This window comes from Canis lupus, chromosome 21 (genome assembly GCF_003254725.2).
Source record: "Canis lupus dingo isolate Sandy chromosome 21, ASM325472v2, whole genome shotgun sequence".
In the NCBI taxonomy this organism is placed as follows: domain Eukaryota; kingdom Metazoa; phylum Chordata; class Mammalia; order Carnivora; family Canidae; genus Canis; species Canis lupus.
The window spans coordinates 12,562,347-12,588,446 of record NC_064263.1 but is presented as its reverse complement, the minus strand read 5'-3'; the positions used below and the strand labels follow the sequence as shown (position 1 = coordinate 12,588,446).

The 26,100-nt window shown below is 37.4% G+C and overlaps 1 protein-coding gene across 1 annotated transcript in view; it reads left to right on the top strand.

The window, feature by feature from the left end:
• TMEM135 (transmembrane protein 135) overlaps positions 1-16,359 on the top strand; it is a 235,060-nt gene extending 218,701 nt beyond the window's left edge. The window contains exons 12-15 of the mRNA XM_025419361.3: positions 911-987; positions 5,001-5,099; positions 5,911-5,978; positions 7,827-16,359. Coding sequence (XP_025275146.1) covers positions 911-987; positions 5,001-5,099; positions 5,911-5,978; positions 7,827-7,959 — 377 coding nt within the window. The 3' untranslated portion in view covers positions 7,960-16,359. The remainder of the gene's footprint in view (positions 1-910; positions 988-5,000; positions 5,100-5,910; positions 5,979-7,826) is intronic.
• Positions 16,360-26,100: the final 9,741 nt, after the last annotated feature.

Below are 26,100 nucleotides of genomic sequence, written 5' to 3'. Positions count from 1 at the left end.
CTCTTTCTCTGTAATAGAATCCCTATTGAGGCACTAGTCCAAATATCTTATATTTCCGAAGTTTAACTTACCAAGGCATTCTTGTCACCTGGTGTTTTGAATTGGCAGTATAATGACTTGGTTATCTGCCCTGCAACAGGCCAGAAATCCTAGGACTGAGTCATAAAAGAACATAAAACATAAAAAATTTCATGACTAATAGAAGTGCTGTTCTGTTTCTTAAAGTATTCTGTTTTTGCTATTGGCACATGACATGTAGTTTAATAAAACATATTTTTATTTTTTAGAAACTTAAATAATTTCGTGAAAAATAAGACATAAAATTAATGTCTGCAATTTTTACAAGTTGCAGCATACATGCTACTTGTTAAATTGACATGTTAGTTAAATTGACAATTTTCAGATATTTATTAGTAATACACCTGCTTATAGTACTCCAGGCCTCCCCCTACCTTGGTCTTCCATTTATAGAACGAAGGTACTGCTTTGGAGAGAATTGTGATGATAGCACTAAAAGTAATTTGATCTGTTAGAAGAATAGATTGATAAATATTTCCACTTAAAATCAGAAATGATATCAATAGCCTTTAAAAATTCTTTTTGAAGATCATTTTATTTGTCAAGACTACTGTTGTTTTTAAAGTTAAATTTAGAATGTGAAGTTTCTTGTAATATGTATATCAGAACTATGTGTTCCTAACTCTGAAGGTCAATTTCTTAATTTAAAAATATATGATACCCACAAATCTACCCCATTTTAATGTGGTCAAGTCTATTACTGTCCTTAATTTGTATAACAAAGGAGTGCTACAGATCAATTCTGTCTTACTTAAGTGAATTGACATTTCTGAGTGACTTAACTAACAAATACTTTGAGATTTGATCAGTTTTGCTTTGTTTGTTATTTCAGGGTTTTTGGCAGGAGTATCAATGATGTTTTATAAAAGTACAACAATTTCCATGTATTTAGCTTCCAAATTGGTGGAGGTAAGCAAACATTTTTGTGCAAGTAAGCTTCTAAATGGATATAGAGCTTTTCTAGCTGGTTTCATAGCGAATTTATATCCCAATTACAAGAGCAAGTCAATCCTATAAAAGTATTTACAAAGTCACTTCTTCTGTTTCTTCTTTTTTAACATGTGTTTTTTTCAAATATACACAAGTGTAGAAAGGATAAAGTAACTAACCCTCATGTACCCATCATACAGCTTCAACAGTTAACAGCATTTGATCAATCTCATTCCATCTGTACTGTCCCAACCCCACAAGTACTAAATTACTGTGAAGCAAATCCCAGACATCATATCACTTCTTCCAACTCAGAATAGAGACTCCTTAAAGAATAAGGCTACAGGATAGAGACTCCTTAAAAACAAATAGATCAGTGGTAATACCAAAGTATAATCAAAATAGTATCTTCATACATTTAAAAACCTAGTAATTCTTTAATAATTAATATATATCCAATTAGAGCTTATATTCTCACTGTTTGTCTCACAGATGTCTTTTTGCAATCTTTTTGTTTTAATTGGGATCCAAAGTCTCTTAGTTTTTAATAGCAACTCTCCTCCCCTCCACCCACCCCCACCGCCCCCATCTTTTTTTTTTTTTTCCCTTGCCATTTATTTGTTGAAGATCTAGGTTATTAGTTCTGTGGAATTCCCACTTCCGGATTTTGCTGATTGTAGCTTCACTGGTGGTGTTAACATGTTTCTTTAACCCACATATCTCCTGTAAACTGTTAATTAGATTTAAAGGCTTAAGCAGTTCAGGTTCAATTTTTAGAAGGTAGAAGAGGACAGAAATAGCTCACATTTACTATGTGTATGAATTCCCATTGCATCACATTGGGAAGCACAGAAATGTCTAGTTGTCTCCCTTTTCAAGATGATAAGATTGGTCAGTGGGCTCAGTGTTAATAGAGCTAACGTAGGCTCCCTATTAGGCTTCCACCTAATTGGTTTAGCAGCCATTTAATAATCATGGTAATAATCATTTACTATTACATTGAGAATTGCAAAATGGTCATAATCTGTTATTGTTTCTTCTTAGTAGTTATTAGTGAGAATTCTTTTAAAAAGAACTTTCCATCTTCAACTGTTACTCTGAAATAGTTTACTCACAAAGTGATAATAATATGCTTGATTACTTCCCTTTATTTACTGGTGTTCAGAATGAATTAATCTCTAGCATTCTGCAGAATTGACCTCTGAGTCCTTATTTTCAAGTGGCATTATGAAGACCTGATTTTTAACATATTTGATTTGTTTCCACCAGTCATTGCAGTCCTTGCCCTATCTTTGACCATGACAGCCTCTTCCAGTTGACTCCTGTTTCTAAAGATTTATTTATTTATTCATTGTTATGATAGACATAGAGAGAGAGAGAGGCAGAGACATAGGCAGAGGGAGAAGCAGGCTCCATGCTGGGAGCCCGACGCGGGACTTGATCCCGGGACTCCAGGATCACGCCCTGGGCCAAAGGCAGGCGCTAAACCACTGAGCCACCCAGGGATCCCCTTGACTTCTGTTTCTTTTTTACATAATGCCTGTATCTCTGATAGCTTTCTTGCTTTGTGATAAAACATGTTCCAGGCTCATCTTAGACAATTCCTGCCCCAGCCAGAGAGTCAGCCTTTTATCCAATGGCCGCTAGTTTCTTTTGGTGGGAAATGGTATTTAGAGACTTCAATTTGGATACTAGAAGTTTCTTGCTCCTCAGCTAGCCAAGGTTTCTTGGCTTTATCATTCTTTCTAGAAAATCCTTTTTCCCTCCTTTTTTTAGAGAGAGAGAAAATAACGAGCACATTGATATTTCCAATTCAAAGTTAAGATTACAGATTTTTATTTGATTTTCTTAAAAATTTTATCTCATTGAGGGATGCCTGGGTGGCTCAGTGGTTGAGCGTCTGCCTTCAGCTCAGGATGTGACAGGGTCCTAGGATTGAGTCCCACATTGGGCCCCTCATGGGGAGCCTACTTCTTCCTCTGCCTATGTCTCTGCCTTTCTCTGTGTGTCTCTCATGAATAAATAAATACAATCTTTAAACACATATACACACACAAAAGAAAAAAAAAGAAAATATCCTTTAGCTAGCAAAAATATATTCTTTGACACAGGGGAAATCTAGTATTGGGATCTAGTTTGTAAAAGATGTGTTTTATAGCTGCTTCCCTAATTGGTTAGAGTTTTTTAAGCCAAGCAATGGTATAGCTGTTCTCTTTTATCAACAAGCCATATTTGATCTTGGCAAAACAAACTGTATATAAAGTGTGCTGATGAGAATTTTTTTTTTCAATTCAGGAAATTACAAATTTAAGCTTACCGTGTCCTTTGTGGAATTAGTGACTGTGGTGTAATGGACATTTTCCTCTGATTGAAGTTAATTTTTTATTAAAATGCTGCATTACTATAATAACATTAAATATAAAAGCTGACTAGACCACTTTTTTTCTTGGGGAAAATTATATCCAAGATCCAAGATATATTTATTGAATATCTATTATGTTCCCATTACTGTACTAGGTGCTGGCAGGCCTATTGAAGTATAGGATATGGTTCCTCTTTTCAGTAACTTAGAATCTGGTTCAGTATGTAAGCTTTATTATGAGAAATTAGGAACACAGTTATTCCATATATCCAGAGATACCTGTTTCACATGTTTCTATGATGCCATTGTACCACCTCAGAATTTCATTTTTGTCAGCATGAATACAGTACAGTATACCTATATCTTGTAATATACTGTATGGTATTTTCAAAATTACTAGTTCTACTTTAGCTTTCCCATGTTTCAGAGAAACCATTGCCACGAATTATTCCATGTTCTATCCTTATAAATTGGCTGGTTCTTCCCCATTATGTATCATGTGCTTTCACCCAGCATGTTACCCCTATTTTTTCTCTCTTATGCCTCTTAGGAGGTTTACAAGTGTACTAACTGTTTGTTACCAGTTCAGGATGAGATAAGTACAGAAATTGACAGCAAGCATTTGGAAACTTCTTCTTCTTCTTCTTTTTTTTAAAGATTTTATTTATTCATAGAGACAGAGAGAGAGGGACAGAGACACAGGCAGAGGGAGAAGCAGGCTCCATGAAGGGAGCCCAATGTGGGACTCAATCCCGGGTCTCCAGGATCACACCCCAGGCTGTAGGCGGCGCTAAACCGCTGCTCCACCGGGACTGCCCGCATTTGGAAACTTCTGTCGCATCTTGACAGAGTAATTTGTCTTTTGAATATGAGTGAAATTTTGGTTCAATTTGGGGTTTTTAAAATTTATTTTTCTAGTAATTTATTTTTATTGTATTATGAAAGCATCAAGATGTGACAGCTGGAAATTTTTTTAAAAAAGTGTTTCTTCACTGCAAGTGATTTGAGAGGCACTACTCAAATATAGTCATTTCTGAAATTCTCTTTGGTCCTTTGTGCTAGACAGAGTAGTCTGCTTCCTCCTCAGGTGAGGCCAAAAAAAAAATACATACACATATATAGTTACACATCTAAGTACATTGGTTATTTCTGTTATATACAAACTTAGATGTTACTGTATTCAGTTTTCAACCTCTAGCTCTTATCATAGTGCCCAGGATGTAGCTAACACCATTAAATGTTGAATGAATGAATGAGTGAGTGAGTGAATAGATCTAACAAGGAGGGAGGGAGGATCTAAGCATTATACAAAAAGCATTGAAGAATAAATGACATAAAAGAAGTAGCAGTAAAAAGTGACCAAATTTCACAGGAAAGTATTATTACTGGCATCTTGGGTTTTGGGTGAAGAAAACTGGGAAGGAATGGGCTGACACTTAACTCTGTCATGGAAGATATGACCTGTAATTTGAGCTCTGAAAGGATAATTAGTATTTGGAAGGTAGAAAAAATAGTTGTAGATAGGGAGTGAGTATACTGCTCCATTGTATTGTTAATGCTCTTTAACGTTGTGTGTGTGCATTTGTTTTTTTTTAAATAAATCTTAGATTATGTTTGTTTTTCACTTCAGACAATGTATTTCAAAGGCATTGAAGCAGGAAAGGTTCCCTATTTTCCCCATGCAGATACTATCATCTATTCCATCTCTACAGCAATTTGCTTCCAGGCAGTAAGTATTGCTTTTTGAAATGAAATATAGAATTATTTCTATTTCTGTACATTAAACAAATGGGAGGAAATAAAGGCTTGGGAACATTTCGACTGGTTATATTTTACTTTTTTATTTTAATTTTTTTTTTAACTTGAAACTTGCAAGTTTCAAATCATTAAACATGTTAACTTAGTAGGCCAGGTCATGTTTTCTGAAGACAATAATTTTTATGTTTAAATAGAGTGAAATTTATAGGCAAACTATTACTTTAGTACCTTGGCTACAATGCCCAGTTTAATTATACTTCTAGAAGAAGGAAAATACCATGAGCATAAGTAGGAATAATTGCATTTTCCCAGTATTACTCAGGCAGTGAGGATAGGGGTAGAATCTAGTGTATTAGAAGCATTGTTCAGTTTCTCTAAATTCTATAATCATCATTATTGATGTTAATAGTTTTAGGGCTGTTGCAAAATGTGGGGGACCACTTTTATTTGCACTTTGTCCAAGGAATGCTGCCAGGTTTATAAATTCATTATCACTTGTGAAGTGCCAGCTTATCTAATGAGTATTCAGTAAATGCTTTCCTAATATTAATGACTGTTACCTCCATTATTATTTCATAAGCAGTATTCTTATTTGAGGGCATATTTACAAAGATTCTTGATAGTTAATCAACTTAAATACATATTTTTGTATCATCATCACTATTGTTTTTAAAATGCAATGAACAATAAAAATAAGAGATAGAAATGCTCTATTGCCTATTACAATTCACCATATTTCCCATTGACTAAAAGAAGTCTTAAATTGAATGCTCTAACCATAGGCTGTCATGGAAGTTCAGACCTTGCGGCCGTCTTACTGGAAGTTCCTTTTAAGGCTCACCAAGGGCAAGTAAGTGACTGAGACTTTGTACCTGACCATACAAAATGAACAGTTGCCACAAAAAAATTTTTGAATCTTTTCGTCTTTTTGAGAGAATATTCTTTCAGTGGTAAAGCAGGCATCTTACATATAAAGCAAATATCACAAACTTAACAATAATAAAGTGGGCATTCTTTTAGTGAACATTGTTTTGACTTTTCTTTTCCTTATATTATTTTCGATATTTTAAATGTTGTAGGAAAATGCTGTGTTGATTTGAAAGCTGTTCATTAGTTGCTACATAACACACTTAAGTCTCACTAAAGTCTTTGATCTCTTCTTTTTGATTAAAAATACTAAGCAGATTCATTAGAAATCATGCCTCAATAATTGAATGATTTCCATTTGGGGAAAAATAATTCTATTCTTTTGCTTGCTATTATAAGCATAGTTTCCTCTGCCTTTATTATTCTGTTCTTTATTGTTTTTGCTAGCATTTTCTGATCTTAATCTAATTCTTTGAGAGGCAGCTTGACCTCCTAGAAAGACTGTGGACTTTGGAGTCAGACAGTCTTAGACTTGACCCTGGCTCTGATACCTCTGGCTGTGTCACTGGTGGAAAAGCCGTTTACCCTCATGAGCCTGTTTCTCTCTACTAGAAACAGTAAAAGGTTCTTTATATGGTTGTGGGAAAATCGAGATGTTTATAATAGCACTTAGCACCTAGGAAGCACTTAGTAAGTTGCAGCTGTTATTAATATTATTGTCATTCATAGTTTTAATAGCAAACACTTGTATAGTGCTTACTGTGTCCCAGATATGGATTTAAGATACAAACACACACACATACAATACATGTGCACATGCTTATCTGTAAAATAGCTCTATGAGATAAGTACTATTAATATCCTGGTTCTCTATGTGAGTCAACAGAGGTGCACAGGGAGGTGAGATAGCTTGCTAGAGTCACAGAGCTAGCCAGTGAAGGAGCTGTGGGGTGGGTAGGAGCCAGGCAGGCTGGCTTTAGCATTCTTCCTCTGAGCCATGATTTCTGTGTGTCCTTTATGTTATTATTAGTTAATCATTTATTTCTTTGTTATTTTGTTTTTTGCCCGCTAATGGGCTTAACCAGTTGATTATTTTGGAAGGAACTTTACTTTGGAAAGGCACTGGAAGTTACATTTATTGTTCTTGGAGTAGTGATGATGGCCCAGGGCTCAGAACTAAATTCATTCTCCTCCCCAAAAGGAATGAATGGGATCAGGCATAGAGACACAGGTTCATCCTGCACATTAGCTAAATATGTGTCTCTAAAATTTTTTTTATTTAAGTTAGGTGATGGATAAAATGAGGGTATGCTTTTACTTTGTTATGTCTGTTAGAAATTTGAAAACCTATATGCTGTTTTCCCTTTAATCATTAAATACTTGCACATTTGGATGTGTTTTCTGTAAATCATGAGACAGCAAAATGTCAATTATGAAAGAAATTACATTTTTAATACCTTTGCCTCATTGGTAAATGCTAAGCAGAATCATTTGTTTATTTTGTTTCCTACAATTTCATTGATCAGAAAAATTACGATGAACCTGTTTTTCTATTTGACACAATCTAGTGGGAAGAACTTGTGAGGGGTTTGAAATAACAATGGTGGTCTCCAGGGGTCTCAGGTCTGGAGATTATTATCCCTTTAAAGAAAATATGAGACAGTGAATGAATCTTGAGATAAAGGAATCAGGGTGACTTTTGAATCTGCCATTGAGTCTTTTGTCATGCCAATCTTTTCTATTTTCCCATTCCATGAAAGACATGTCAAGTGAATCATCTTATTTTTTAAACTTCATTAAATACTTGTTCACTGTGTTCTCTGTTTTGCAGATTTGCTGTCATGAACCGAAAAGTCCTTGATGTTTTTGGTACTGGTGCATCTAAACACTTTAAGGATTTTATCCCTAGGTTGGATCCAAGATATACGACTGTAACACCAGAGTTGCCCATCGAGTTTTCTTGAAGATGACTGTAATTTATTAATGTGATCTAATGTTTCATTATTTTATCCTGAAGAGTTAATTATGTTGAATCACAAAGAAGGAGTCTTGAGCTTGAACTTCAGTGTTATTTCAATGAGAGATGCTCTTTTTTTGTTTGTTTTTCTTACCAATCAGAAGTACAGAAGCTTTTTAGGAAGGTGTTGCTTAATAATTAAGGGCCCTTCCATAGCCAGAATCTGATTCTGGGTTGCTGTAGTGGTTGTTGACATGATGCTATATTATTGATTAAGTTATGTCCACAAGCAATCTTAAATAATCTATGTAGAAATGTAGTAACAAATGAGATTATACTTAAAATCACTTTAAAAGATGTTTTCATTAGTTCATTCCAATATAATTCTTGGTTAAAACTAAGAATATTTCTACGTTTTAGGATACAAAGGATCACGGGTACATGGATTTGGTCTGTATTCTTTTTTAACTTTTGAATTGGTAACTATAGTAGTAAAATGAATGGATATGAAGTAATTCTTCACAGACAATGCTGCTTTAGTATAAAGCAATTTATTAAAGAAAGTGGTCATTCTTACTTCAGGGATGCAAAGACGGGTCTTATGCTGTTTGAATAAATGCCGTGGTATCCATGTCTTCTTCCACTTATACCTTCGTCTCTCTTCATGATCAGTTGAGCTGTTTGGCAGCCCAGAGAACCTATGTACTAATGGCAGGTTAGGAGTAAATGAGAATTGACATATCTGATACATTTGAAATGTATGTTTTAATGTTTTACAAAGCAGTACACTTGAATATTTAAAAGCAAATGAAGTTGCTTTTAAACCTCTTGTGGGTTTATGATGTTTGTTTTCATTTATAAGAACTGAATTCTTCATAGCTAAGTTTATCTGCCATTACAGAATTAGAAGGGATCAAAAGTAGTTTTGGCAAGTTTGTCATTTTGTTCCCTTGGAACTATTCCACCTATAAAATGGATATTTTACGACTACAAACAATATAAAAATCCTGTAGTTGTTAAAAAGTCCATTTCATCACTAATGGGATGCCAGGTTCTCTAGCCTCTTTTCAAAAACTTATTGTCACCATGTTTATTCCTGTTGGAATAAAGAAGTGACAGAAATGTAGTCACTGTTGAGTATGAGTTAGTTCAGGACAGCTGTGATTGAAATATGATTTCTCTTTAAAGTTTTTCAGGGAAAAGTTATACTTTTCTAAGTTAATAAAATGCTTAATTGGTTATGTCTACAGTTAATGTAAAATATAGGGATGATGGTATATTTTTTTAATATCATTTTGTTGCTGAAAAGTTTTGGGCCATTGTAAATTAATTATACAGTAGAACTTGTGTTTCAACAAGGATTATAACCCAGGCTTTAAAAACGCTTAATCCTTCATATTCAATTTCATCAAGCCCTGAATATTTCTGTTTACATGTAATCCTATCCTTGGTTGTTAATGGCAAATTGAAAGCCAACAAAAAGACAGACTCTGGTACCATGGTAACAGAGAGAGCCACTTTAATTAGGTCAAAATTTTTCATTGTGATTAATTTTTTAGAATTGACTTGTCTATTAGACAATAGACATCATTTTGGTTTCGGACTTCAAAATCTGCTAATAAATTAAGTTTTAAGTTTTTATTCACTGGAATCAAAATGATGATTGGTACTGTGTTTACTTTTAAAAATGAAGTATTATAACAGTGAAGAAAGCACTGCTTCCTGCACCTCATTTTCTTTATTTAGAAATTATGTTTATAATATTTTTCCTGTCTGCTTAAAAGAAAAACATTTTAATTAATAAGTTACTGTTTTCATTAACATTAAAAAGGCTATTATGTTGAAGGACAAATCGTACTGAAATTTCATGAGATTGTTTAGTAAAATTTTACTGTTGAAAGGTACATTTCTATGATTTACTTTTTATTCCAACTGTAGTCATTTTTTAAAATATAAAATGTAAAATGAAATAACCAGCATGAAGCAGAGCACAGTAATGAGCGTATAGCTTGAGTGAATAGTTAACTAATTTGCTGTGGTGAAAGAGAAGTCCGATTTGACTTCACTGAGGCAGCCTGAGAAGTATAGCTATTTGAGAAAACAAAGAAACTGTGTTCCTAACGACAATCAAAATGAATCTTTCTATACCTCTAATCAATCAGGTATCTACTGACAACTTGTCACCATAAATAAAGTCAAATAGATGTCCTTTCCAAAACATGTTTTTTAGTCCATTTATACACTGAGGACATCCCATCGATGGTAAGTTTCCACCAGAACTGACTGCAAAAAAACATGGACATGCCTCTTAGCTTTCCCCACATCTTCATGTAGTCTGGAAGTGCATTGGGATGCAGGTAGTATTATCGTGGGTTCATTACTATTTCCTGTGGGAATAAAATCCTAGAGTTAGTGCCAACCAAGTACAAGCTGAGGTTGTAAGAGAACACATTGTCTCAAATCCATTAGATTCTTACCAGTTTTTCATCAGCTACATTTAATCCATTTTATTGCTTATGTCTGAAATAAAACCTGTGGTTGGGTTATGTTATATTTGTTTCACAAATCCTGTGGTCACTTCTGTGACTTTTTTCTTGACCTTTGGACATGGTTGTCATGTGGTTGATATCTGGTTTATTTTTTGCCTTTATTTGTAGCTTAGTTTGCTGTTAATTAATTTAGAATAGTATCTTTTTAATCTTTGCTCTCAGATTTTACAATTTATTTTTTTCCTATAATGAACATGTCCTCTATGATGAAACCTGGATTAGTTGGTTGTCACAGTAATTTTTGTTGAGCTTGTGTATTCCTCTCCCTTTGGATTGATTGTGCCTAGGCTAACATTTGATTTCGTTGGTAAGACCGACAAAATTGTATTATACATGTATTATCACAGCCCTGAGTTTCTAGGACCCTGTCAATGTAGAGTCAATGAAAATCAGTTTCCTTTACCTACAAGGAGCTTCGTCCATTGGCTTATGTCACATGCTCTGAGAAACCTCTCCGTGGGGCCAGAGGGGATGTGCCCCCTGGGAGCAGTGGCCTGCCCTTCTTACCACCTATGAATCAGAGAGGCTGCCAAGCCCACAGAGTCCTTGAATTCTTTCTGTGCTTTATTTTTATCGTAAAGACAAAGTAGTTTGACAGAGCAACAAGATCATTCCTACGTGGATGATTTTTTGTTCCACAAAGACAAAAGTATTCTTAAGATTAAGATGTCTGAAAAACTTCATGTCTCCCAACAACATAACCTGTTGCTGCTTATCCACCAGCTGTTCATTTTCAGGTGGAGAACTTAGGTAACTGGAAAATGAATGACTAAGAAAAACATATAAGACAAAGAGTAAGAAATGAATGTTCCCTGTAGGGCTGGGTTGAGACTGTGATGAGTAATAAATAAGGTGGCTTGACTCGTGGATGCCCAGGGGACAGCTCTGACCGTTCCCCTCAACCCTGCACCTTCCTTTTTATAGCTCCTTACCCGCTGGTGCCTTCACTGGCTCTGCAGTGCCTTCTCATGCAATTAGCAAGGAAAGGGAGTGTCTGGGACTGAGGTGACCCTGAGATCAGTGGTGTGGATGTGGATCCTAAGGCCTGTAATGCTTCCCTCAACCAAGGGTGCTTCCTTCAACCCGGGATTGAAGCTGTGTTTCTGTTTCAGCTGTCAGTGACTTTGCCGTTGCCCTGCAGTTATGGAAAAGGTAACTACAAAGAAAGGAGGTTGATGTTGATCTGTAACTTCTGGAAGCAGAGGAGGAACAGGATCTTGGCCATGTCCTAGGAGTGCCGCCAGGCAGTATGTAGCCTGTGTAGCCGTAAGCTTCCAACTGTGGCGAATAGGGATGTGTGCTGCTTTACACTGAGGGAAGAGTGAGTGATTTAATTGGAAGAAGGAACGCCTGCCTGGTAATCCTTCCTTGCTCTTTGACATGGCCTCTCTCTCCTCCTTCTCTGCTGTATCTCCTTTCTCTGCCTTCCCAGCCTCGGAATCTTTATGTCTGACCTTGTCTTGCTCCTCCCCACTGCCTGCCCCTGTGCCTCCTGCCCTTTTTCTGCTGGCTGGTCCTTGACTATGCTCCTTGAATGTGAATACTCCAGTGCTCCCTTTGGTGGCACCTGGTAAAGTGGCTGGCTCTCCTGCAATCAGGAAAATGGGATAACCATTTTCAGTGACAGTGACTTTTGATATAGCTCTGCCTTTCTTAGTGCCTTCTGCCTAAGACATAGGATAATTGCACACATGTGGCCTTTCAATTCAAGACAGTCAACCTCTTCTCAATAACCCCATGATGTCACCTGACTTGTGGTGGCTGCATGGAAGGGGCAAGAACTCATTTCCTATTTCCTATTGCTTTCTCCAATTTCTTTCCCCCTCTTCCCTCCTCCAGATGTGTCCTCAGTGAAATAACGTATTGGACTTTTATGCTTTGTCCTCACAGACCTGAAAATCTCAATAACAACATGTACACACATACCCCATCTGGTCCACAGCAGAGGCATCAGCTCAGGTGCAATTTGTATTTTTTCCTCCAGCTCACAGGTCCCTGCAGCTTGCTTGCTTAGTTTTTTATTCAGTTTAGTGCCCACACGCTCTGCCCCCACCCTAAAGCACAAAACATTCTAATCTTGTAAGAAAACCCCAGGCTGTGGTTAATAGGTTTTTTCCTGATCTTGGCACACGACATATAGGCCTCAGCAGCCCTCCACAGGTGGACCTGTGCCCCTGTATTAGCAGAAATCATCCAAGATTATTACTTTCTCTTTCCCTTAATTTGGACCAGGCAGTTTCTGAGGCCTTCTTCCTCAGTGTCTATTAAACTTTTCTCAGTTATCATTCAACTCCTTAAATGAGAGTTCTTTTCAGATTATTTTGGTCACACAGGAGAATGCTGTGGCTGTAGGGATGGATTGGTGCCAAAAGTCTGCAGAAGTTTAAAGCATGAAGTAATCCTATTGTTGGTCATTACGGGGGTGGGGTGCCGAAAAGGATGGGTGAGAAGAAACCATAAACACACATTTCCAGCTCCCCTCCCTCCTGTTTCTTACCTTCCCGGGACTGTGCTGTTCTACCACTTTTTTTGCTACTTATTTCCTCAGTTTGAGTTCTCTAGAGGGAGGAAAAATTGTTCTTATTTTCCTGTTTCTTTCAGAGGAAATTAAAGGTGAGACATAAGCAGCGGTCTGACTCTTGATTAGGGAAGACCCTCAAGGAATGTTGTAGAATGTGTTAGAAAAAGAGGTAGCTTCTCTTTCCCTCGTCTCCCCTCAGAAGTGAGCCACAGGGATTCATTCAGAGTGGGACTATCTGGAGTCACATTCCAGTGATGCATGTGACAGGTGTACAGTACTCTTCACTAGAGATGCAGTCTGTGCAAGAGGAGGAATGGGGATTTATCTCGGAATTATCAGAGTGAGTGCGGGCCATGTCTGCAAGCATTATAAAAACAAACCCGACTGGAAGCCAGTGGTCAAACTAGTATTGACTAACAAGACACTTTGCTACCTCAAAGTATTCAGTGTTGGTGGCATGAATGATTGAATGGCCTTGTAATACTTAAGAATGACAGCAGTTATTTGCTCATTGAGTTGAAAATGTATTCAGTGTATTAAGAGAGGTTTTATATGAATAAGGTTTTAAGTTCTTCCTTTTGAAATGTAATTTGCGATTTAGGTAAAGTCTACAAAACTACAGGAAGAAATTTAGTAGCTTCTGAATCTGAGTCTGTAGTTTTTAAAGCACGTCATTTTCAGGAATTAGGGTTTCCTTGAAACCTAAGAAGGCAGGGTAAATAAATCTACAAACCTAGAGGTATAACTGAATAATATGGGCATTTTTTCCCCACAAGAACTCTTCTTCTTTTTTTTTTTTTTAAATTTATTTATTCATGAGAGACACAGAGAGAGGCACAGACACAGGCAGAGGAGAAGCAGGCTTCCTGCAAGGATCCTGGTGCGGGATTTGATCTCCGGACCCTGGGATTATGACCTGAGCCAAAGGCAGACGCTCAACTGCTGAGCCACCCAGGCATCCCTAGAACTCTTCTTAAATTTCAAAAGTGGATTGCAAGTCATTGTTAATTGCTCACCTGATGGTTATTTAACCCTTCTTCCTTATTGATGGAGCACTGATTTCATGTAAGGCAGCAATATGCCCAGCTCAGGGGGATCAGTCATACTTTTTTTTTTTTTTTTTTTTTTGATCTGTCATGTCACTCCTTTTTTTCTTGTCCATATATTTTTCCATCCTTTTCTCTGAAGATGGCCATGTGATCCAGTTTGGGCCAGTAAGATGTAATGGGAAATCTGGGAAGCTTTTTAAGCCCCTTCCTTTTTCTCTTGTTCAGAACAGTAGTTAATGGGATATGGATCTGTGGCAAATATGAGGTGAAAAGCATAAAGATGAAAAACCACTATGTTAAAGATGTCAGGGCAAGAAAATGGTCAAAGAACCTGCCTCACAGATGACATTCTTTGGCCACTAAATCAAAACTAGTAACCATATACCTCTGAGAATTTTGAGAAAACAAACCATTTTTTTAAATGGGAAATTATCTTTTTTAATTTAAATTCAGTTAATATATAGTGTATTGTTTCAGAGGTGCAGTTCAGTGATTCATCAGTTTTATATAACACCCAGTGCTCAGTATATCATGTGCCCTCCTTAATGCCCATCACCCAGTTACCCCTCCACACCCACTCCTGTCCAGCAACCCTGTGTTTTCCCTATGGTTAAGAGTCCCTTATGGTTTATCTCCCTCTATGATTACATCTTGTTTTATTTTTCCCTCCTTTCCTCTGTGCTCCTCGGTTTTGAAATTCCACTTGTGAGTGAAATAATACAATTCACTTTCTCTGATTAACTTATTTTGCTTAGCATAATACCTTCTAGTTCCATCTATGTCATTGCAAATGGGAAGATTTCATTTTTCTTGATGGCTGAGTAATATTCCATTTTATATATATATAACTATTCCATTATATATATATATATAACTATTTTATCCATTCATCTGTCAATGGGCATCTGGGCTCTTCCCATAGTTTGGCAATTGTGGACATTGCTGCTATAAACATTGAGGAGAAAGGGGAACCCTCTTACACTGCTAGTGGGAATGCAAGCTAGTACAGCAACTCCAGAAAACTTAAAGCACAAAACATTCTAATCTATGGAGATTCCTCAAAAAGTTAAAAAATGGAGTTACTTTATGACCTAGCTAAAAACATTTCTAATTGACACATTCCAATCTTATATAGGTCCAACCTCAGATTCATTTTGCATTATATCCCTTCTGACCTTTATTTAGAATGCTCTCTTTTCCTCCCCTACTTCACTTCTGCATGTATCCTGAAATAGTCACCTCTTTGAAGGTTTTGCTGATGTTTTATCTCTAGCTTCCTGAAGCAGTTTAGTAATATTTCCCATAAAGCACATTTCTATTCGATTATCATTAGCTGTCTCACCTGTTGCTCCTTTAGAAGATGGTGTATATATTTGAAGGGACAGGACCATCTCTGTGCCTAAGCCAGGCCTTTATATTGGGGTAATGGGGTGAGGGAGTTAGGGTGGGAGGTGGTGGTCTCAGCAACTGCCTGCAGAATAATACATGCTAACTTTGTGGAGTCAGCAGACTAAAAATCTACTCTTAGCTATCCCTGTAAAAGTCTGGAAAATATTATCCTTATAAATGATTTTGTAAATACTCCGGGAAATTGGCTTTTACTACATTCCAGCAGCTATTGGAGCCAGTTTGGCTTCAGGTCTTAGAGAAATGATTTGTCATCTGTTTCATTTGTTTGCTTTTTCCTGACAGAGCTAGAATTCTGGATTGTTCCCCGTTTTAAAAATTGCCAAATCTAAACCAGAAGTAGACAGGGCAGAACACAGGTCTCTTCCTTCCCATTCATTTTCACAGGGCAAAAATTCACAAGCAGTTTCCCTAGAATTATGTATGCTTCATGTCTGGCTTTTCAGTATCATAATAGAATTATGTTTTTCCTATAACAGAAAGGATATGTAGATACTTGAGAATGGTTTGGGACCACTCTTAACAATATAGCTTCTTCTGATACTTATTTTCAGAGGGGAAGGAGGGGAACTAAAATGTATGAAGTGCCTGTGATGGATGGTAGATTGTTTACATCCCATTCAAACCTTACAGCCTGTGAGGTAGATTTCATTTTGGTTTCATTTAACCAGTGAGAGACCTGGAAATCAAAGAGGCTGGTAGTTTGCCCATGGTAGCAGTATTGGAATTTGAGCTCAGATCTCCAAGAATTGAAAGTTTTAAATGTGTTTTTTTCCCTTTTCTCTCAAAAATGTAACAGTTCCTGACAAAAAGTGGCATCTTTACTCCCCTCTGTTCAAAATCCTCATATAACATTGTAATAAAAATCATGCCTCCAAAAATGGTTGTGACATTTACTTGCAGCTCAGATAGAAGAACACCTAAAAAACTGAAGAACACCTTCTCACCTGAAAAACAAAACAAAAACCCTGATAATATATATATATAAAATAATAGTTTTCAGACACTGGACATCAAGCATTGCAGGGTGGTAATCTCTGAAAGAAGGAAAATAAATTGACTCCTGTGACTGCCTCAGCTGATACCTAGAGAGAGAGTCCAGATTACAACTCAGAGAGGGAACACCACAGAGTGCCCAGAGGTCTCCCCAAGGTGAGGAAACAGGCCTGGGAGTCCAGAGAGGCCGAGATGGGTGAAGTCAGTCAGGCAGACAGAGTACAAGAGAGGAGCAAGCTGCACAGAGAGAAAGCCCCGAGATCTAAAGAGGGTCCCCCTTGAGACTTAAGCTGCATACTTCTGTATGCACAGGAGGAAAGTACTGAGACTGGCGAAAGAAGCGTGTTAAAGCAGAGGGAGCAATCATTAACATCTGCACTAGAGAATGAATAGTTTATATTCCTGCTAGCCAGAGTGGAAAACTGTAATTCATAGGGCATCAGATAGTAGAGTCAGAAAAGCATTGCTTCAGTAGGAGAGCAAAATTAACCCTAGACTAAAGGCACAAAAGTATCGGTGTGCCTGGGTGGTGCAGCCAGTTGAATGCCTGACTCTGGGTTTCAGCTCATGTCATGATCTCAGGGTCCCTGCCTTGGCTTCTGCTCAATGTGGAGTCTGCTTAAGTTTCTCTCTACTGGCCCCCTCCATCCTTGGACAGACAGACAGACAGACAGACACACACACACATATTCTCTCTCAAATAAGTAAATCCTTAAAAAAATATATAAAGCCTCAAAAGTATCAAGAAGCTCTCTCTTAGAGCAAAGTACAGGAATATAGGGATACAAATATATATTGAGCATGTAACAAAATGTTTAGCATCCCATAAAAAATTGCTAGATATGCAAAAACACAGAAAATGCAACCTGTAAGAGAAGGGAAAACACAAAACAAGAACTGACCCAGAACAGAACGATACAAATAATAGAATTATTATGTGTACAAAACGACATTGTAACTATATCCTCAAGAAGGTAGTAGCTAGAAGAGAGAAAGCTGAACATGTTAAGTAGAGGCATATAAGATTTTTTTTAAAAAAAAGGACCAGAAAATAAACTTGCAAGAGGTGAAAGAAAATGTCTGAGGAAAAAACAAATGAGTGTGATTAATAGTAAATTAGAAGCAAAAGAAAAGGTTATGGGACGTGAAGACCTCACAGCAGGAACTATCCCAAGCTTTAGAGTGAAATGTTACTGGAAAAAACGTGAACACAAGAACCTCAGTGAGCTGTGGGTCAACTTTTGGCAGCCTGATATGCATACAATTGGGAGTCTTCAAAGAACATGAGATGGGTGTGAGGAAGAGAGAGGTACAGAAAAATATTTTGTGTTTTCATCTTTACTCAAGTCATTTGAGGACATGATGGTCACATTTTAAAATTAGCTGAAAATTTTAAACACACAGATCCAGGAAGCTCACTGAACTCCAAGGACAAGAAAATGAGAATCATGTTAAATCACATCTTAAATTGCTTTAAACCAGTGATAAAAAGGAAATCTTATATAGCATTTGGAGGAGAGGAAAAGACATGGTACATACAGAGGATTTCAGTTAAAAATGACAGGAAACTTCTTATTGTAAACAATGGAAGACAGAAGGCAATGGAGCAACATCATTAATAAGGTAAAAGGAACAGAATAAAACCTATCAACCTGGACTTCTATATGCAGTGAAAATAACTTTCAAACAACAAAGGCAAAGTAAAGAATTTTCCAAACATCCAAAAACTGAATGAATATATCACCAGCAGACATGCATTACAAGAAATGTTTACATTTCTTATATTTCTTCAAGTACAATTAACATAAAATGTTATAATGATTCAACAATTCTATACAGTTCTCACCGCTAAGAAGTCTTTCAAACAAATACGAAATAATACCTGTGGAAAAATGATAAATACGTAGATAAATACAATCCTATATGTGCATAACAAAATAACAGAACTTCTAGATACATGAAGAAAAGAACTGCATGGAGAAAGAACTAACCCATAAATATGGTTGGACATTTCAATGCCTTCAATAATTGAAAAAGCATGTAGAAAAAAATCAGTACATAATTATTTATTTAAGGTTATATTTGAGAATGAGAAAGTGAGCAAGAGGAGGAGAGAATCTGAAGCACACTCCACACTGAGCACGGAGCCCAATGCTGGGCTCAACTCCATGATCCTGAGATCATTACCTGAGTTGAAATCAAGAGTCAGACAGTTAACCAAATAAGCTGCTGACATGCCCCAAGTATTTAGAAGACTTGATAAATAGCTTTAGCCATCTTAACTGATCTTTGTAGAGCATTCCAGCCAACAACAGCACAAAACACTTTTTTTCCCCACGTGTAGTTGAGAACATTTCCTATAAAGACTATATTCTGGGCCATAAAGCAAGCCACAGTAAATGAAGGGTTCAAATCATGCAAAGTATATTCTCTGGAAAAAGAAAAAGAAAAGTTAGAAATCAATAGCAGATATCTCAAAAATCTCCAAATATTTAGAAACTAAACATGTTTATGATGAAGAAATAAAAGTAAATTTGAAACGTATTGTCCTGAATGACCTGTATATTAGTGGAAAATTTGTAACACCTGTTGCCTATATTAAAATAGAAAATTCTCCAATCAGTGATCTCAAGGTACACAGTAAGGAACCAGAAAAAAAAGAGCAAATTAAGAAAAAAAATAAGGACAAGATAAAAATGGAAAAAATGAGAAAATTTAATCAAAAGCTGTTTCTTTGAGAAAAATTAAGAACATCGATTAAGCCTCTAGCCAAACGGATTAGGGAGGAAAAAGCCAGCCTAGGGCTATCAGGAATGAGATGACATCACTACAGGGCAGCCTCAGTGGCTCAGTGGTTTAGCACCTCCTTCAGCCCAGGTGTGATCCTGGAGACTTGTGTCAGGCTCCCTGCATGGAGCCTGCTTCTCTCTCTGCCTGTGTCTCTGCCTCTCTCTGTAACTCTCATGAATAAATAAAACCTTTAAAAGAGAGATGACATCACTACAGATTCTTCAGAAATTATAAGTATTATAAACAACTTTATTATAAACAACTGGCAATAAATTTGACAGTTTATTTTTTATTTTTTTAAAATATTTATTTATTCATGAAAGACAGAGAGAGAGGCGGAGACACAGGCAGAGGGAGAAGCAGGCTCCATGCAGGGAGCCTGACGTGGGACTCGGTCCCGGGTCTCCAGGATCACATCCTAGGCTGAAGGCGGTGCTAAACCACTGAGCCACCCAGGTTGCCCTAAATATGACAATTTAGATGAATTGGACAAATTCCTTGAAAGTTAAAAGCCTTCCCACAAGCAAAACTCTTGGATCAGCTTAGTTTGCTGGTGAATTCCACCAAACCTCCAAGGAAGACATAATACCAGTTCTATACACTTTTTCAGAAAGTTAAAGAGGAGGGAGACCCACATCTGATCCTATGAGGCCAACATTTTCCTAATAAAAATGAAGCAAGGAAATTACAAGAAAAGACAAAGCCCAGCATCCCTTATGAACATATAGACAAAAATATTTAACAAAATGTTAGCAAAGTGAATAAAAAGGATAACACATTGTGAACAAGTGGAGTTTATCCCAAGAATGCAAATTTGGCTTAAAGGAAAATCAATATAATTTATCATACTCTACTAAAAAAGAAAAAAATTCATGTCCATCTCAATAGAACTGAAAAAGCATTTGACAGATTTAACCATACATTTCTCATAACTCTCAGGAAACTAGGAATAGGAGGGAATTTCTTCTAATAAGAAGGAATTTTCTAATAAAGGGCACCTACAAAAAAAAAAAAGCCTACTGCTAACATCATGCCTAATTGTGAATTATTTAATGCTTTCCCCCTAGTATCAACATGACAAGAATCTGCTTTTACCATTTGTATTCACCATTGTACTGGAGGTTCTAGCCATTGTGGTAAGACATGAAAAATCCAAGTTAGAAAATGATAAAGTGCTGACTTCAATAGCAGATAACATGCTCACTTACGTAGAAAATTTTATGAAATTTACAAAAAAGCTATTAGAATTAATAAGTAAATTTTACAAGCCAATTCTAAAGTGTATATAGATATACAAAATATATAAAATGATCAAAACTACTGTAAAGGGCAGCCCGGGTGGCTCAGCAGTTTGGCACCTGCCTTCAGCCCAGAGCCTGATCTGGAGACCCAGTATCGAGTCCCATATCAGGCTCCCCTTGTGGAGCCTGCTTCTCCCTCTGCCTGTGTCTCTGCCTCTCTCTCTGTGTGTGTCTCTCATGAATAAATAAATAAAATCTTAAAAAATAATAATACAAAAGAACTAAAGGAACTTACATTATCTGATTTCAAGACCTAATTATGAAGTTACCATAAGCAAAATATGCTATTATTGATACAAATAGATTAGTTTAACATAATACAAAGTCTGGAAATCCACCTAGATCTCTTTGGGTAACTGATTTTTAGCAAAGAAGCCACGGTAATTCAATGGGGAAAGGATGATCTTTTCAGGAAGTGTGCTGAAACATTTCACTAGTAATATGCAAAAGCAAACACCAAAACATAAAATAGAAACCTGGTTCTTCAAAAGACACTTTTAAGGAAATGAAAAGACAGCTCACATACTGGGAAAAAAAATAATTTGGCAGATCACATCTGATAAAGGGCTTTATCCCAATATATAAAGAGCTCTTTAAAGCTCAATAAGGAGGGGTACCTGGGTACTCAGTTGGTTAGGTGTCTGCCTTCAGCTCAGATCATGATCCCAGGATCCTGGGATCAAGCCCTGAATTGCTGTGGGGGGGTCCCTGCTCAGAAGGGGGCCTGCTTCTCTGTCTCCCTCTGCCTGCTGATCTGCCTACTTGTGCTCTATGTCAGATAAATAAATAAAATCTTAAAAAAAAAAAAAGAAAACGCAATAAGAAGATGACTTCTGGCATGACAGCATGAACAGCTCTGCTGACTCTCCAGTGAAACTGGTAAAAATTATTTTTTAAACTCAATCATTTTAAACTTCTGGAAATGGTCCAAAGAACAAACAGCAAATGAAGAAATATTTCTTCAAGAAAATCTATGAAAATTCAATAAGGTGAATTTCACTTTGAGTAAGAGAGGTGAATCTTATATTCAGGAAAAAAGCCTATGATATTTGAACCTGAACCAAAATCCTACCCAATCCCCACCCCCCCACCCCCCACCCCTGTACCCCCACCCCCAGCTTCTAGCAAGAAGGCATTCTTTCAGGAGTAGCAGGACTTTGGTAGTTTTCATTCTGTTCCCAGCTGACTGTTACTGAGGCAAAATCACTGGCAAATACAGTTGAGAGGTGAGAACTGTCTTCTATCCAACCCTTATTGTGGAATGAGGGTTTTCCCTTGGGTGCAGCATACTGAGAATACTGGGGCCCTGACAGCCTTTCCCCCATCTTGTGATATGGTCGTTTCATGCTATGAAGGGCAAGTGAAGAGGACCTCAGGCCACTGCCCTTCCTCACCTCCACTGAGCACTCAGCTCCACAGTCAGGGAAAGATGGAAGGGAGGCCTACCAGTACTCTTGTCATCCCAGGGTCACTGTGCTCACCCAAAGCTGCACCCACCCCCTGTACATTGAGGGGCAACCTCCGAGGCTGAGAAATAGACTTCAGTAAAATAATTCAACCAGTCACTCAAAATAAGCAATTTGCTTATTCAAATAAGCAAGTAAGAACAATATGCCCTGGATGTGGGGAAACATCCAACCCAGAGTTGCTACACTGTGTTATCTAAAATGTCCAGTTTCCAATAAAAATTTATTAGACCTGCAAGGAAACAGGAAACTATGACCAATTTACTGGATGAGGGTGATGGGGGTGGGGGGGAGAAACAGGCAACAGAAACTGCTTGTAAGAGTGACCAGATGGCAGATTTAATAGGAATATATCTCAAAGTGGTCATTATAGACATATTCACAATAAAAGAAGTTTGATTAAAAGAACTAAAGGAAGATATGAAGACAATGTAGCATTAGCATCAGATAGAGAACATTATAAAGAGGTAGAATTTTAAAGAACCAAACAGAAGTTCTGGAGTTGAAAAGTACAATAACTGAAATAAAAAATTCAGTGGAGACATTCAACAATAGACTTGAACTGAGAAGAAGGAATTAGTGAATCTCAAGATAGATCAACAGAGATTAAACCAAAGAACAGAAAGAAGAAAGAATGGTAACAGCCTTGAGCAAGATGGGCCACCATAAGGGCACTGATATTTATGCATAATGGGAGTATCGAAGAGAAAGAGGAGAAAAAATATTCAAAGAAATAGTGGCTGAAAACTTCCCAAATTTGTTGAAAAAGTGTAACGAACACATTTAGGAAGTTTGGTGAACTCCCAAGTTGGATAAACTCAGATCTGCAGACACATCACAGTAACAATGCTGAAAATCAAAGACAAGCGAAAAAACTTAAAAACAGCAAGAGAGGGGCACCTGGGTGGCTCAGTGGTTGAATGTCTGCCTGTGGCTCAGGTTGTGATCCTGGAGTCCTGGGATCAAGTCCTGCATCATGCTCCCTGCAGGCTCCCTCTGCCTATGTCTCTGCTTCTCTCTGTGTCTCTCATGAATAATTAAATCTTAAAAAAAAAAAAAAAAAAAAAACAGCAAGAGAAAAATGATGCATCACTTAATAAGGGAATCCCAATGAGATTAACATCTGACTTAGCAGAAACAATGGAGGTTAGAAGACCATGGGATAACAGATTCAAAGTGCTCAAAACTCAATAATAAGCAGTTTGATTTTTTTTTAATAGGCAAAATAGTTGGATAAGTGGATGGCAAATTAGCACATAAAAATATGATCAAACTTCTTGCAAATTAAAACCAGAATGAGATACTTCTACATACTCCTTAAAATGACTATAATCTAAAAGACTGACTATACTAAGGATGTATATAGTAAGGATGGCAAGGATGTGGAGCTGCCCAAACACTTACATACAGCTAGTGGGAACGTAAAATGGAGCAACTTATCTGGAAAAGAATTTGGTAGTTTCTTAAGAAAATTAAACAAACAGTGCCTTTTTACTCAGGCATTCCAAATATAAGTACTTACCCAAGAGAAATGGAAGTATATATCCATACTAAAAACTTGTCTGTGAATTTTCCATACAGCTTTCTTTCCAATAGCTGGAAAGTAGATACAAACTAAGTTTTAGTAGATGAATGGACACATTTTGGTATATGCATACAATAAAATATTATGCAGCAATAAAAAGAATTAACTAGTGATATATGCAACAGCATGTTAAAGGTTTTTAAGAACCCTTTTATTGTGGAATGTACAAAATTGCAACCTCCATCCCATAAAAACTTTAGTTAAGTGATTTATCACAAAACAGATGATTATGTAGTCACCAATAAAATCAACAGAATGTTGCCAGCGCCCAAGAAATCCATCTTATACCCTCTTGAAATCACAAAGCTCACCTACTGCAAAGATAACCAGTGTTCTTCTTATAATAATCACTTCTGCCTTAGCATACATTCCCAAGCACTAGAGATTATATTGGCTGGTTAATTGAACTTGATGCAAGTGGAATTATGTACTATGTTTTTGTTTTTTGTTTTTGTTTTGCTCTGGTATCTGGCTTCTTTTGGCTTTAGATTGTTGTGTGTGGCTGTAATTTATTTTCATTTTATACAGTATTCTGAATATACCAAGGCCATGAGTTGTTTCTTGTGTAGGTTATTATAAAGATGCCACTGTTACGATTCCTATACATGTCTCTGGGTTCCCTGCACACACTTTTCCATTGGGTTATATACCTGGGGCAGAGCTTAGGGTATGTTATATCTTCAAGTTTATCAGATCAACCTTTTCCAACCTTTCCAACCTCCCACTAGTTGTCTAGAAGGGTTTGGGCAACTCCACATCCTTTAGGCTACCCCAGAGTTCTGTGGCTGTCAGAGCTTTGTTTGGCCCCACCGTCTCTCAGCTACCGTGGCCCTTAATGCTGGGATCCCCTCTCTGGGCTTGTCTTACCTATGGATCTGGCTCATTAATTCATTTTCTAATTGGCTCTCTAAAGCCTTCAAAATGTTGTTTCTTTCCTTTTTTGTCCATTTTTGATGGTTATCTTCATGTGGAGGGTTGTTCTGAATTATTTATTCCCCCATTACTGGGGGCAGAATATTTACTATTATGGAGACAATCATTGTGTGCCCAGTGTCTACAGACAGTACTGGGTGCTAGCAGATCTTTCTCAATCTTAAAAGTAATTCTTACTGTTATTGGGGGCTGTGGACCTAAGGTAGTCTCAGTGATCTTGAATGTAGGCTTTTCATCGGGGCCACATGAGGTTCCCTTAAGCCATGTGCCTGAGCCCAGAGGATGGTTGTGAAGAATTAGAAAAATAGAGGGTAACATTCGTTAGAATTGGCTGAGCATTCTCTGTATGCCATGTGGCCTCCTGGGAACTTCACATAGATTTCTAACTTCACATAGATTTCATTCACCTATTGAATCTTCACAGAGATAGGTTTCAGATGAGTGATCTGAGACCTACAGATGTGCCACTAGCCTTGGTATTCTATGAAGCTGTTATTTGAATTATGACCCTAGTTTTGTAAGTTCTGGGAGCAGAACTTGACATTTTTAGTGAGAAACTGCTGCTACTTTTCAGTGTAGGTGTACTCAGTAAGTCATTTTGAAGTAAAAGTTTGTTCTAAAAAATATCACTCGAGAGGTCCATCTAAATGGCATAAACATAAGGGATTGGACACTTGTCCTGGAGTATGGGTATAACTAGGACTTCTGTAGTTTGGTGAAGGCCAAAGTCAACTGCTTCAAGTATTAAGTATTGTTTTGAATGCTTTTATACTGTAAACAGTCTGCTCAATATGACAATAAGAACAGTGGGAAGTTAAAACTTCCAAAGATAAGAAATTAAATCCTCCCACATCTAAGGTAAGACTGGAGTCTCAGACCCAGGAGGGCCCAGAACCTTACATGAATGGGTTTCTTTCCTTGACTGGCTCCTAGTGGGAGAAGCTGTGCAAATGCTTTCTCTGTGGCCCTCGTGTGCCAGAGCCCCTTGCAGCCACAAAGAAGAGTCTGATCTCTAGAAGTCAAAAATAACAGAAATGTCCAGCCTCGTACCTTCACACTACCGGTGAAATCCATGTTTTCTTTCTCCGTCTTCCCAAAAGAAGAACAATTGTACCCTTCTCTTCCCTGTCATGCTACTGGGGTGCTGTCTATTTCTCTTACATCTGTTTTCCCCAACTTTTTGATATCTTCCTTCCCTTAATGGTGACCAATCAAGAGGAGCCTGACGCCTCTTCTAATAGGACTTGACACAGGTTGACCCCCACTGGGAAATGGCTGGATGTGTCACCAGGCCATAAAGTATTCTATTGGATGCAGCCCCTGCTTGAGAGGGGAAGAAAAGATCCAGACCTTCTGGAGGAGCTTGTGAGGCCTGCCACCTGTGTGACCTGAGCCTACTGACTGCCCGCAGACAGTTGCGAGGCTGCAGTGTGGTCATTGGCAGAAGCAGGGAGTGAGCACCCAGTACACATTAGCAGTTACTATTTTCCACATGCTGGCTCTGTAAACACAGAATGACTCTGTTGTGGTGATTCATGTTTGACAATTGAT